Below are 14,425 nucleotides of genomic sequence, written 5' to 3'. Positions count from 1 at the left end.
AGTATTGTGTTGTTCTCTAAAAATCTAAGTTACTCTCTTATTTTTGAACTACTATTCAATTTTTTTATTCTTCGTATATTTTGGATTTTGTGTTCGCTTAGCATGTCTACCGTTTTGGACTCCTATCTGTGAAATGTTTTTGGATTTATATGTATGTATAAATCTGTATTTTCTTAAACTATTATTGGGAATTAACTCAAAAGAAGTGATTGTCGCTTATAAGTCGAAAATTGATATATATTTTTTATACAAATGTCACGAATAAGTTATTTCTGACTTAAAAGTCCAGAAATATAAAAAAAAAGCTTTATCAAACATGCCCATATTAAATTATGCATGTATGTTTTATGCTCCTACTTTTTGGCATTTTATTTTATCCACGTGTTATTCTTGATTTTTCTGGTACCACTTCAATCTAAAATATTATGATTTTTCACCGATTTTAAATTGTTTCAAGGCGAATATAGATTGAGATACCAATAGTTCAAGTTAGATCACGTCTAGCTGAATTTAAAATTGTGACTTATAAATTAAGGTGACTTAATGTGATAAGTTGAGAGTTTAAATGTCTGTTTGGATAATTTTGACTTATTAATAACTTATAAATTATTCAAAATATAATAATAAAAATAAAAGTGATTTATCGGCAAGTTATAGTTTATAGTTGTCTTTTATCAAAAAAAGTTTTAAAAATTAAAATCGCTAAAAAAAAGTAGCTTAGATTTATTCCTAATTTTAAATCTGACTTATTTTTTATTCTAAGTCAGTTTCCAACTTATTATACAAATAGATATATTTTTTTTAAGGCAGACACAACTTCAAACCATGACTTGGAGCAAGTCTAGTAGTGTCCTAGTTCAAATCTTAATTATAATATAAAAAATGATGTCTTAGTGATTTAGGCCGTATTTAAATAGGTTCAACTCCAACAATATGCTTTATTCTTAATATATATTTAATATTTTATTATCGAATTTTCTATGATGTGCCCAAGGGCACACAGTAGTCACTAACTATCATGGGAATACCAGCTTTTGATTGGTGGATGAATAATAAATGTTAATGGTCTCCCTGCATTCACACCAATTCCACCAATCAAAATAAGTCATTTTCATAAAAGTTGGTACTCATTGTGTGCCTTTGGCCACACATTATTAAAATAGAGAGAGAAATAGGGTGTGTATAAGAATTTACTAGAAAATATATGATAGGACAAGGAGACAAGTGACTTATAACTAAGGCAAGGGGCCGTTTGGGTAAGTTTTAAAAAAGTGCTTCTTGCTCAAAGTAAAGAAGAGAATTGGAAGTGAGAAACAAATTAAGACTTATAAGTGATTAAACTGTTTGAGAAAGAAGTAGAAGTCCGCATTCTCAACTTCTTATAAGTTCTTAATTCTGACTTTTAACAAAAAGGGGTTAAGAAAAGTAATGGTCGGTTTCTTGAAAAAAAAGAAGTCAGAAGGCTTGTTTGTCAAACAGACACACGAGGAGATTGTCTTAATTGTTGAATCAACATTTTTCATGATCTTGAATCATGACTTAAAACATGTTACAAGACATTTATCGGACATACTCACAGAGCACCGCAAACCGCCTCTTTTCAGAGTCTGTCCATAAAAAGTCAATTACATAACAGTTTACGAATTATATAACAGTTTAACGGTAAATTTTTCAACTCTATATTATATCTCCTACTATTATCTTAAAAGTTAGTATTATGTTAAAACAGTGTAACAAAAATACGATATGTTAGCATAGATTCTGGGATCGAATTATACCTTTTCCAAGCTGTTTTAGAAAATATTATATTTAAAATATAGTAAAAGTACGATAAGAAAAAGAAAACGATTAAGTTAAAATCTCAAAAAGAAAACCGACAAAGATATACCATCTCTCTCTCCAAAAGAAGAGCGGTACATATACAAAATTCCCCTACCCCACTAAAAATTCAAAACGCCCCTGTGATTTCTTTTCTTATTTAATTTGGATGACGCAGAGATTTCTTATAACGTAATCTGTCTCATTTATTTTTATACAATTATTTTTATTATTTCATATATATTTTATAAGACGCTCCCCAAATAGACTGAGGAATAAAGATATCCCCAGCTTATAAATACCCCACCTGCATGCATGCACCGCATCTACATCGCCATCTCTATTTCTGCAGAGAGATACAAACACATTACAACTGTCTTTGTCTATCTTCTTGTTTGTCTAATATTTCACTCCCCGTTTCACATTAATCTTGTAACATCAATTTTTTAATTTCCATTTTAGTTCGATTTCTCACTCTGATTCACCTTTTCATTTTGCCTAAAAATCGATTATTTCAGTGTTTTTGTTAAGTTCATCTAATTTTATTTTTTTCAGAATTCACAAACATCAATGGGTGCAAAGAAGACATCATGCGGGCAGAGAAGAAGTAAAGAAAAGACTGACGAGGAAAAGTACTTTCGAGTGCAAGTTTTATATGATACTTGCACGGAGGTGTTTGAGAACAGCGGCCCTGGGATTGTTCCATCTCCGGTGAACGTCCAAAGGCTTAAAGATGTCATGAGTACGTTGATGATTTTGTTTATGTTTTGTTATTTAGATGTGTTTTTACTGCTCGATCGGTGTTTGTTGTATTGCTTTATCTGAGTTAATTACTTGGCTAATTTAATTGCTGATTAAATTTCTAGACCAAGTTCTAGTTTTCAGTTTTCTGATTTCGAATCTGTATACTGCCAAAATACATCAAAATATTGCGATTTGAAGATGTTTGACACAAACACATTTTAATGACAAAATTGAGTCATTTTTGTCATATATGAGTCCGGTCAAATATTCACTCCCTTTTGATATTTATGCAAATGTGTGATAATATTTTTTAGTTTAACAATTTATCTGAAATATAAATCTCATTTTACAAGATATAATATCACTACAAAAAAAGCTGTCATTTGGAGTGCATGAAGTCCGTTTATATTTTATCATCATAGAGTCAATTCTATGAAATCCTTGTTTGGAGTCCATGAAGTCCCGTTTATATTTTATAAATAAAAAATTTTGTAAAATATGTTATCTTACGAAATATGTTTCACAAATAAAATCTTACAGATCTGATATGTAGGATTTTATTGAAATAATGACATTTGTGAAACATGTTTGGTAAGATAACACACATTTTACGAGATATCTTATTTATAAAATATAAATGGAGACTCCGAGGACTCTAATGAAACGGGAACTCCATAAAATTTGACTCTAATATGCATTTTGAAAAATATAACATGTCTTGAACAAAATATTCCACATTTCAAATATACGTGGGCCCTTAATATTTGTTAATATGTGTAATTAACTTGCACAAGGAATTATTACAGCAAATACTGAATACATAATATGTTTTTAAATAATATATCTTATGAGTGAATTTTTATTATTGGAATATTTGACATAGTGTAAATCTTTTTAATAATTTTGCAAGTATTGTCTAAATCCAAGATCGCATATTCTGTTCTCTTTCAAGTAGCCAGCTGGATTGCACATCAAGCAAAACTCAGGCATATGACTTTAGAAAGTGCAAATGAAAAGTAGTGGCTTTTGGTTCTCTATGCAGATGACATGACTGGAGCTGATGTTGGCCTGAGACCTGGTATGCAAATTTTCAAGCCTCAGAGGAAAGAAGGATTGCCTTCTATGTCGTACATTCCGGTCTACAATTGTAACAAATTCTCGGTATGTACATCAGAGTTGCACCAGTAGATTGTATGAGATGAAGGAAATTTTGAAAAAATTATATATGGTTTTTATATCCGATTCTGAACTTAAAACTCTTGCAGATTGGGATCTTCTGCTTGCCGCCTTCGGCTGTCATTCAGCTCCATAACCATCCTGGAATGACAGTGTTTTGTAAGCTTCTCTTTGGGACAATGTATGTCAATTCTTTTGACTGGGTGAATGCCGATCCTCCAAATGGTAAGTTTCTGTTGTAGTTGACTTAAGAATTGTCAGATATAGAAAAAGGAACAAAATATGTTATTTATATATTTGAAGAATAAATACTATATACGTGGGAGTTACAAATACACATTTAGTATGTGAATCAAGTTAGAAATCAACGATAAATATATTATATACGTGGGAGTTACAAATACACATTTCTACTGAACCGCTCATGCATATATGTTGTGTTTGTGTTAATCAGAAGATGGAGTGTTTTCTACTGCCCCATTGAGAACAGCGAATGGAGAAATTCCTGCGGGAGCCCTGAGGTTGGCAAAAACAAAGGCAGACAACGAGGTTTCTGCCCCGTGCAACACATCTGTTCTCTATCCTGCTGATGGGGGTAATTTGCACAGCTTCAGGGCATTGAAGCCTTGTGCATTTCTCGATGTGCTTGCGCCTCCTTACAATGATTCCGAAGGCAGGCACTGCACGTTTTACAGGAAGTATAACTTCTCTAGTCTTCCAGGTACTGACCCTTCTTTCTTTCAATACTAAAGTATAGCTTGAGAGTCAGTACTATATATACAGCGTATTATATCAAAGTGCCCATCATTCTCAGGTCTTCACGAGGACTCGTTTAAATCACCATAATCACAATATATGATTCCGTTGAATTTTGAAAAAATATTAATAAAAAAGTTAACAAACAAAAACGCACATTATACTTCCCTTAAAACCATAATTGAAGTTCTTACTGATGATTCTTATTTTCTGTTGTGTGAAATGGCAGAGGCTGGGACGATATCAGTGCCAGAAGAGCATAGGCAAGAGTATGCATGGCTGCAAGAGACCGAGAAAGTCGAGGGTTCGCTTATATATGGAAAAGAGTATACCGGACCCAAGATTGTAACTGAATGATCTCGCTTAACAGTGCATGCATTCAGTTTGTTTCTCTCTACTTTTCAATGTCATAGTCTTTTTCTTTTGTGTTTGGAGAAATTGTTGAATCCATTATATTCTGTCGTCTTTGATCCATTTGATCATGTATTTGAGAACTACAGCAACAAACGTGTAAGGTCCTTGTTTTAGGACATGAATGTTTGATGTTAGAGATTTCCTTTTTGTGTCCCTATATTTCTTTCCTTTTTTTCAGTTTCCGTGATATGTTTGCCTGTGAAATAACTTGTCATGGGTGTTTCTAGGCATGTCAATTGATTAAGGTCAAATAGACAAATACATATAACTATAACTATATATATATATATATGCTTATGATCAAATACAAACCAATCTTAGAATAAAAACTAAAAACCACTATTGAAACTACTTTAATTACTAAAGACACTCACCTACACTTATAACCCAGCATATATAACAATCCCCACGTAGATCTGTACCGAATTTCTCCCCTCCATCCACCTCTGTTGTCACACCCAGGCCAACACTACCACCCACCTCACCGCCCTAATTTCACCATCATCGTCACCAACTCTGTCCCTCCCTCTCCCCGTCATCACTATCCTCGCCGTCTCTCCGCCATCACCAACTGTTGTACATTTTAGTGATATTCGCTTTAGAAATTAGCGATATTCGCTATAGAAATTAGTGATATTCGTTATAGTCTCCAGAACCTGATGAAAACTTCCATATCTGTTCTTGTTTGTTGATTCTGGTGGTGGTGGCGGTGGTGGAGATGGAGGTAGTGGACATGGAGGAGGCGGGGGCATGTAGGATGTGGGGTTGGGGTAGAGATGGCGGAGGTGGAGGTATGGCGGAGGTAGGGGAAAAAATAGCGTGCGGAGGTAAAGGCATGGTGGTATGTGGTAGAAGTCGAGGTGGAGGTGGTGGTGGCAGAGGTCGAGATGGAGGTGGTGGAAAAGGAGGAGGTAGGGTGGTTGTTGATATAGTTATAGAAATCGATGATTTATGTTGTACAAATCAGTGATATTCGCTTTACAAATTAGTGATATTCGCTTTATAAATTAGTGATATTCGTGAATTCCATAGCAGAAACTCACATTGGTTGTGTTTCAAAACGAAAATCACCTGTAAACGAGAATATCAGACTTTAAAACAAATAAATTTTGCTCAAAACACCAATAACACGCGTAATTACATCTTCAAATCGAACAAGATGAAGAATGGAGAGAAAGTGGGTTTGTGTTAATACGTAAGAGTTTGTATGTATAATTCGTGTCTATTTTAGATTTTATGTTATAGCGATGGGCACCAGTTGTAATAGTAATGAGCTGATAAATGTGTGGGTCGGGCTATAATTTTTAGTTTGTATATTAAGATGGTTTGTATTAGAATAATACTCTATAAGGTGTATTATTAGTTTATAATTATATATATAATACATATATTAATAAGATTTAAAATTTCAAGGGATAGCCACTTTCCGAATAGATTGATAAGATTTTATCCTTTCGAAAAACTTGAAAAAGAATAGACGTATTTAACAATAATTTTTAATAGATTTTTATGAATTAATAATTTATGAATTTTAAGAGATCGTGGATTTCAATAATCTGTCCAATTACATTTAAGATTCCTTATAATAAGACAAATTTTAGAATAATTTTTTAAAATTTCATCAAATTTTTAAAGAATTCCAAAGACATTAAATACACTAGCAAATACATCGAAATCAAGCATTTTGTAAAATATAAAAAACACGTCATTTTGAATATCATCGGATTTTAAAATAATTCACAAAAATCTAATTAAATGATCTTACATTTTTAAGATTAATTTAAAATTTAATTTAATTACTCAATGTTTTATATAAAAATCCAGATTAAAGGTCACAAAACTTTAATATATTTTTTTAGTCTCAAATACATCCAAATTTTAACAATCCAAAAAAAATCTTTCATAATCTATATAGTTTTTTTAATGATCGTTAACGCTCTTTTATTTGTCTTATTTAATCTTTATTTTTATTATTATATTATAAATTATACCGTTATTAATGTGACAATTGAAAGATGGTATTTTTTAATTCTCGCATCATTTTAATTTCTTCGTTTTCAATAAAAGGTTTAGACATCACTTCGGTTCTTCTTAATCCTAACAAAAGACAGTAATCTAACCCTTTTATGCATGATTACTTTCCATTAAAAAATATATAAATTCACGAATCTCGTGCGATACATTTTGAATCTAAAGACTATTCTTAATTCCAACCAATTTTACTTTTTAAATAAAACTTGATTGAATTGGATTCTTTCAGCTTATACAGAATTTTTTATGAACTTATTCTAATTTATTGATTGGTAATAACCTTAGATTCTTGACCTGAAAGATAAATTCATTATTTACATGTACTCTACATTATTTCCAAATAAAAATAAGGATTCGAGTTGAAACTAAATAGATGTCAGGCAAAGAGCATCTTCATTCATAGAAAAGATGGTAGATGTAAGAATTAAAATCCACATGAGCCTTTAAGTCGCATGTTGCTTTCCACTACGACTATATTACTTTCTAACACATCTATTTAAACATATTTTACCAAAACAAAACATTAGTATAATTCGAAACCCTTATGGAATTGATTCGATTATGAAACATAAAAAATATTCCTATGCTATATTCGCGAGGGTAAATTTATTTAATATCTCAGATAGTGTTATCATGCTCTTGATATGATTTAATATGATTCATTCATTGAATTTCCAAACAAAAGATCTCTCGCTTCTCCTTGTTCCTGGTTTTAACTCTTCCCCAGGTAGTTCCCAATGTTTGGCACTTTCCATACTTCATGGGTGCAACATCAACAAATTAAATCCCAAGTAATATTGTCAATTAAGTAAAAAAAGATGATTTATGAAAGTAAATATTTTTGGATTTATTGTACTATTTCAATAATACTATAAAAACAGTTGCAAATGCACAACGTTGAATGGTTTTTTGGTCTTCAATCAGTACTTGTGTGTTTAAAGGTACACTAAGAGGGAGGTTTTTTGCTTGGAAATTCAATGAATGAATCATATTAAATCATATCAACATCATTGAAATTCAATGATATTGTAAATCATATTAAATCATATGAAATTCATTGAAATTCTTAGATCTACTATCATTTCATATTAAATTCATTGAAATTCAATGATGTTGTAAATCATATTAAATCATATGAAACGACAACTTAATTTGCAACATTTTATAATATCACTATTCTTTCATGCAAACCAAATTTCATAACAAATCCAACTAAATCAAATTATCTAAAAAATCCAACCAAATCAAAGTACTATTATTCTACCTAGCAGCCACACTATATGGTGCTATTTATTTTATTCTACTCGGGTGTTATGTGTCCATGCCACTACACAAGACTTATTCCAATCCATATCAACTAGAGCAGTTGCAATTTCAGAAATCATACATGGTTTGTCTATCCCCGTTATCCCAATAGTTGTCTTCTCAGTTGAGATGACATGCCATGGTCTCAAATCCCTACCAATACTTGGTTGCGCTTTCCATGCTTTGTTTTTACCAAAATTTGCGGGGTTAAAAACCAAACCTATTTAATTTCTATAACAATGGAGTAAGTGTTTTATGTATGAATATTTAGAATATCGAATGGACAAGTATCGAAAAAAAATTAAAGACAAGAACACAAACAATTTTGGTGACGTGGAAAACCCTTTGTAAAAGGTTAAAAACCGCGGGTGGGAATGTCCCAGCCAAATATCCACTATAATGTTAAAAGTATGAGCTTACAAGCAAAAGAAATACAAAATACAAGCATAAAAACCGTAGTCGTCGTCATCAGAAGATGTTCCCGTCGGCAGCAGTGCGTACCCGTCGACAGCAGTGTGTACCTGTCGGCCGGAAGACTTGAAGGAGATGAAGATGTAGAGCTCAGTTGATAGAAGATGAAGAAGCTATGGTGGGTGTATTGTAGTTGTCCGATATGTAGGAGATAAGTATAGTATGTATAATGTGGTTTTATATATCTTGGGCCTGGGCTTTAGGTTTATACGTAAGAAAAGTGGAGTTTTGAAGGTGTGAAGAAGATTAGTATGCTTGAGTAGATGTAGATGAATTGTGTTTGCTGATTTTGAGCTTAAACTGTGGGCTATTTTGTAGGAAGGTGGGTTGCATAAGTATTGGAAAGTGATAAGGTTGTTACCAACCTTATCTCATATTTTAGCTCCACGTGCATGTAACTCCCTTCTATATTGCTGGCACCTCTCTAAGACTCCAACTGCCATTTGAATGCTCCCCCTAAAAAGGTGGGTTTGTTAAGACTTGGTCTCTTGCCTTATCTGCACACGTCGTGTCGTCAGCACTTCATGTCTTGTCAGCACACTTCCCGTCATGTCCTGACGCCTGTAAAATCTGGATACAAACCTGCTTCCCTTCCGTTATCCCAATAGTTGTCTTCTCAGTTGAGATGACATGCGCTTTCCATGCTTCCCTTCTCTTCCACATAGTGCTTGTTAAGTTACACATACAAACATACTCATATATAATGTTTTTATATAAAAAATTATCCAAATATTTGATCATTTAAATATATATGGGTTTTATATCAAACTGGCCACCCATTTCGTCAAAAAATCTCACTTGACCCACCCAAAAAATTTCGGACTCATTTAAGCCACTATAAACAAAATATATATCATTTTATCCACATCACCATCATAGCTCTTTACTTAATCATTTATGAAAAATCAACCGTTTGTTGTTTTACTACAAGACCACTTCGAGTACTTTTTTAATAGTTTCTAGTATTTATCAAAATAATTTGGGAATTACTAAAGCAACATAGCTAGGATGATCATCTAACTATATATTTATAAACATATATTTTTTTAACTACATGGCTATGTTGCTTTATGAATTCCCAAATTATTTTAATAAATATTAGGGATTATTATGAAAATACTCGAAGTGGTTTCGTAGTAAAAAAATAAACGGTTAATTTTATATAAATAATTAAGTAAAGAGATATGAATAATGATGTGGGTAAAATGATATATATTTGGTTTATAGTGCCTTAAATGAGTCCGAAATTTTTTGGATGGGTCAAGTGAGATTTTTTGACGAAATGAGTGGCCAGTTTGATATAAAACCCAAATATATATATACTCCCTCCGTTTCAAAATAGATGTCAACTTCTGAAAAATCACACGGTTTAAGAAAAGTGGTTGTTCACATATTAATTGCATTAAATGATCATAACATGTGGTGTGAGATTGATCTAGGAAATATAAATAAGAGATATGTGGAGTAAAATTGACTTTGGAAATATGATTTTGCATTGAAAGTTGAAGTAGACAAGTAATTTGAAACATAATTTTTTTTTCAAAGTGGACATCTAAATTGAAACGGAGGGAGTATTAAAGTGGTAATTATTCTCTCTAAACACTCAAATTATGTAGAATGTAAATTCACAATAACACAAAATCTATTTATATCAACTAAATAAGATGATTTATAATGCAAGCAATTGTTAGACATGTCAAATATTACTACACTTACCTTAATGTAAGGATGAAAAACTTAACCCGCCTGAACCCAAAAATGAGAATTCCTAATTTTACTTTATTTTTATATTTTCTCAAAAATAATTAAAGTATAAATTGCATTCAAATTTTTTGTTAATTGATATAAATATCAGTTAATTATTATATTTTGAAAGTTTTACAATGTAAATAATTGTATTGGACGTCGAAAAAAAAAGGAAATTGTAAGGAAATCATTTGGGTAGATAGAGTATAATTTATAAATTTATATAATATATTTTATTTTATGAAAATTAACTAATTTAAAATCAAATATAAAGAATATTTATAATATTTTTGTTTTAATTATTTTAATATATTTAATGCTTATAATTACTTTAATAGGTCCATTAATACACTATTGTGAATGTCATTATTTTTTATCAGATTTAATAAGTTTCAAAGTTATTATTATTATTATCATATTAATTAATTTCAAGATCACTAATGATATTATTATCAAAAATTAACATTTTATATTAAAAATAAAATTATTGTCATTTATTTAGAAGCAACTAATAACATATTCTATAAATAATATTCAATATTTTTCAAAGGTTTATTCAATTTTCGTATTATTATCTTATTCATAATTAATTAGTTTCACACTTACTACTTTTCTTATATTTAGTTGTTTTAAAGCGATGATACGAAAATAAATTTTTTTCCCCAAATATTAATGTTTTCATGATTAATATAATATGTGTTTCTATTAATCATTTAAAATTATTTTAACTTTGTTTTGTGTAAATTTTATTATCATATTATAAATAATTATTTTACTAATACTCTATGAACCACATATATTCGGCTATTGAAATATTAAATGGATTTGACGTTGCCGTATGAATAAATGTGTCTGATGCAACATAATTTTGCAACACTCGCGTTCATATCATTGCGGTAGGTCATATATGACGTAGTGATATCATCTTAAATTTACCTAAATAGGTTTTATGAATACTATTTATTAAATGTAGTGATTATGTTTATAATTCAATATCATGTTAAAATAACTTTTTTCTTTTTTCATTAACATTGAGGGATATATACACTTTGGTTCAAAAATTATTTATGATTTTAGATGTCATCACTAGATTATTTGTTTTAATTATTTTCTGTCCAATTTAATCAAAATTTATATTACAATAATAGAGTTGTATTCGGTGGAGATTTTAATGGAGTTTTTTAATCTATGGATTTTACTGAATTGTATTTGATTTTGATTTTGTGCGGATTCTTGATAAAATGTAGCGGAGTTGATATAGATTTTTTTGTTATTAAGCACAGTGGAAAATCTCATGGATTTTAGTGGGATTTCGAAAAACTTAATAAACACTGAGCAATCTCACAAAATCCATCATTTTATGAAATCCAAAAAAATATTATCGAATTTTATTAGAGTTTAAAAAAATCTCAGTTGTATATCATCATATTTTTAATCATAATCTAAATTAATCATGATTGAATACCGCCAGATTTTATAGTACAATTTAAAATTTCAATTGAATATATCAAGATTTTAATGTATTTTAAACAATCTCAATTGAATACTCTCTAATTTCATGAATTAAAAAAAATTCTTTAAAATCTCAACCAAATATCTCTAAATTCGTAAACAATTGCATCGCCACTCTATAAACGAATTAGTGGACAAGTAACAATGGCCGGCTTATATTGCATATTTGCATTGTTCTCCGATAGTATTATCATTATTGTATGCTATGGACTCAATGACTCATGGGATTCAATAATATATACACAGTCCAAACCATGTCACAATTCACAACCAGTGATGATCAAAGCCTTTCATGTCTAAAATTATTAAACTAACATTCACTTTCCCGTCCTTTACTCATCTATATATTTTGAGCAAAACTTAGGAGGTTGCCCTTGAAGTCACGCTAAACTGCCTGACATTATTGTCACACTAAAACGCAATTTCGGCTTGCGTTAAACACAAAACGCAATTTCAGTTGTCGTTTTAACTTCTTTTAATGAAATTATATTCGGAACGTAATTTTAAGTTGTGTTTCATCTCCTTACCACAACTTAAAGTCGCGTTTCAAATATAATCTTTTTTTATTTTTTTAAAATTAATTTAATATCAAATTTAAATAAAACATTCTAAAACTCACATATGAACCTTAAAATAATAAAAACTATTAATCTATATTTTAAGATTAATTTTTTAATTTGGTTTGGTGACTTTAGGGTCTCACGGTAAAGTCTCGAATTAATTAGGATTTAGGCTCGAGCCCTCAATCCTAAACCCTAACCATTAGTCAATTTAATTTCGAGTAGAAATGAATCATTCTAAAACCCAAACGTGAATCCTAAAATGTTAACAACTGTTAATTACGTTCCAATATTAACTTTATAATATCGATTCCGACCCTAAAGTCTCGAATTAATTAGGGTTTAGTGCCTCCTAAACCCTAATCGTCAGTTAATTTAATTTCAAGTATAAAAAAATCATTCTAAAACCCAAATATAAACCCTAAAAATGTTAAAACTCTTAATTTCAAAAAAAATAAATAAATAAATACCTAAATATAACTTCGTGTTATATTTCTAGTCATTAAAACATAACTTCATGTTACGTTTCTGATTATTTGAAAAATGAAAATGCCAAAAAGTGACTTTGTGTTGTGTTTTGACCAAAAATGTAAACCTCGACTTGTTTTTAGGTGACAAAAAGGACCTTTATCCTAAACAGTAATGTTTGGAGATTATGAGGCCGTTTGGCTGGGCTTAAAAGAAGTGGTTTATTGCTTAAAGTGAAGAAAGGGATTATAAATGAGAAGTTGGTTTGAACTTATAAGTTATTGAAAGTGTTTGGATACCAATGACTTAAAAATTATTTAGTGTTTGGATAACTTAACTTATAAGTTAGTATAGTCTGGAAAAATTTAAAATATAAATTGTTTTATCTTATTAAAAAATAAATTACAATAATAAAATATTTTTACTATTTAAATTATAGCACTAAAAAACCTTTCTTTATTTAAATTTCTTACAATTAACTTACGAGAAAAAAGTTCCATGATTAGACATATGTCCTTAAGACGGAATGCCAACTTTAATTTTCCTACTCCCTCCGTCCCATTTTAGTTGTCACATTTGGTTTTGGGTCGGTTAAATTGATTAAAGTTTGATCGAAATTTATTAATATTTTATCAATTGACAAAATAAAAAAAATATGTCACCGCAAAATAATTTTTAATCTACTTTAAAATTTAATTTTCAGTTTTTTAAAATAATGAGTGAGTGACTTAAAATATTTGGTCAAAACTTAGTCAATTTGACCAACAAAAATAGAAATGTGACAACTAAAAAGGGACGGAGGGAGTAATATCTTAAAATAAAAATATTTGTGTTTCATCTCTCATGCAAGCATACAATTCTCGAAAATCTAATATAAACACACTAGTATTAACTATTAAGAAATGTATTAAGAAGAGGAGAAGAAGCTACACCGGGAAAAAAGCTCCAAAAGCTAGCTTTTTCTTTTGAACTTATTTAGCCCATTATAAGTGCTTCATATAGGTAGCCAAACACAAGGCCTGAAGCAGAAGCCAGCTTCTGCGTGGAAAAAGCTCGGAAGCTCGTCTCCCAAACACCCGCTATGTATTGAAATTGCGACTCCGGGATCCTTTGGTTTTCCGAAAAACGAGTTTACATTCCGTACTTCATTTTAAATGAGCCCCCGAATTTGAGGACTTGCGATTCATGTCCATTTCCATAATTAAACAATCGGTTTTTCTATGGTGTGCCCAAGGGCACACACTAAGCACTAATTTTTATGAGTTTGGTGCATTCTTATTGGTCATGTAATCATAAATATGGATGGCCCCCCTTGCATTTACACCAACTCCACCAATCAAAATCCACTAAACTCATCAAATTTAGTGCTTAATGTGTGCCCTTGGGCACACACTAGAAAGACCCTTAAACAATATTTACATGCA

At 30.5% G+C, this 14,425-nt stretch overlaps 1 protein-coding gene across 1 annotated transcript; it reads left to right on the top strand.

The window, feature by feature from the left end:
- The first annotated feature begins 3,588 nt into the window (after positions 1–3,588).
- On the top strand, positions 3,589–5,057 carry LOC108212581 (plant cysteine oxidase 2). Its single transcript, XM_017384305.2, has 4 exons — positions 3,589–3,723; positions 3,828–3,963; positions 4,193–4,459; positions 4,724–5,057. The coding sequence occupies exons 1-4, from the start codon at positions 3,610–3,612 to the stop codon at positions 4,849–4,851; spliced, it is 645 nt and encodes a 214-aa protein (XP_017239794.2). The 5' UTR covers positions 3,589–3,609; the 3' UTR covers positions 4,852–5,057.
- Positions 5,058–14,425: the final 9,368 nt, after the last annotated feature.

This window comes from Daucus carota, chromosome 3 (assembly GCF_001625215.2).
Source record: "Daucus carota subsp. sativus chromosome 3, DH1 v3.0, whole genome shotgun sequence".
NCBI lineage: Eukaryota > Viridiplantae > Streptophyta > Magnoliopsida > Apiales > Apiaceae > Daucus > Daucus carota.
This window is presented reverse-complemented; position numbering and strand designations above follow the sequence as displayed.

Coding starts and splice junctions, on each gene's coding strand:
- LOC108212581 (XM_017384305.2), top strand. CDS start 3,610: ATGACTGGAGCTGATGTTGGCCTGAGACCTGGTATGCAAATTTTCAAG. Junction 3,724..3,827: donor ACAATTGTAACAAATTCTCG/GTATGTACATCA, acceptor AAACTCTTGCAG/ATTGGGATCTTCTGCTTGCC. Junction 4,460..4,723: donor TAACTTCTCTAGTCTTCCAG/GTACTGACCCTT, acceptor GTGAAATGGCAG/AGGCTGGGACGATATCAGTG.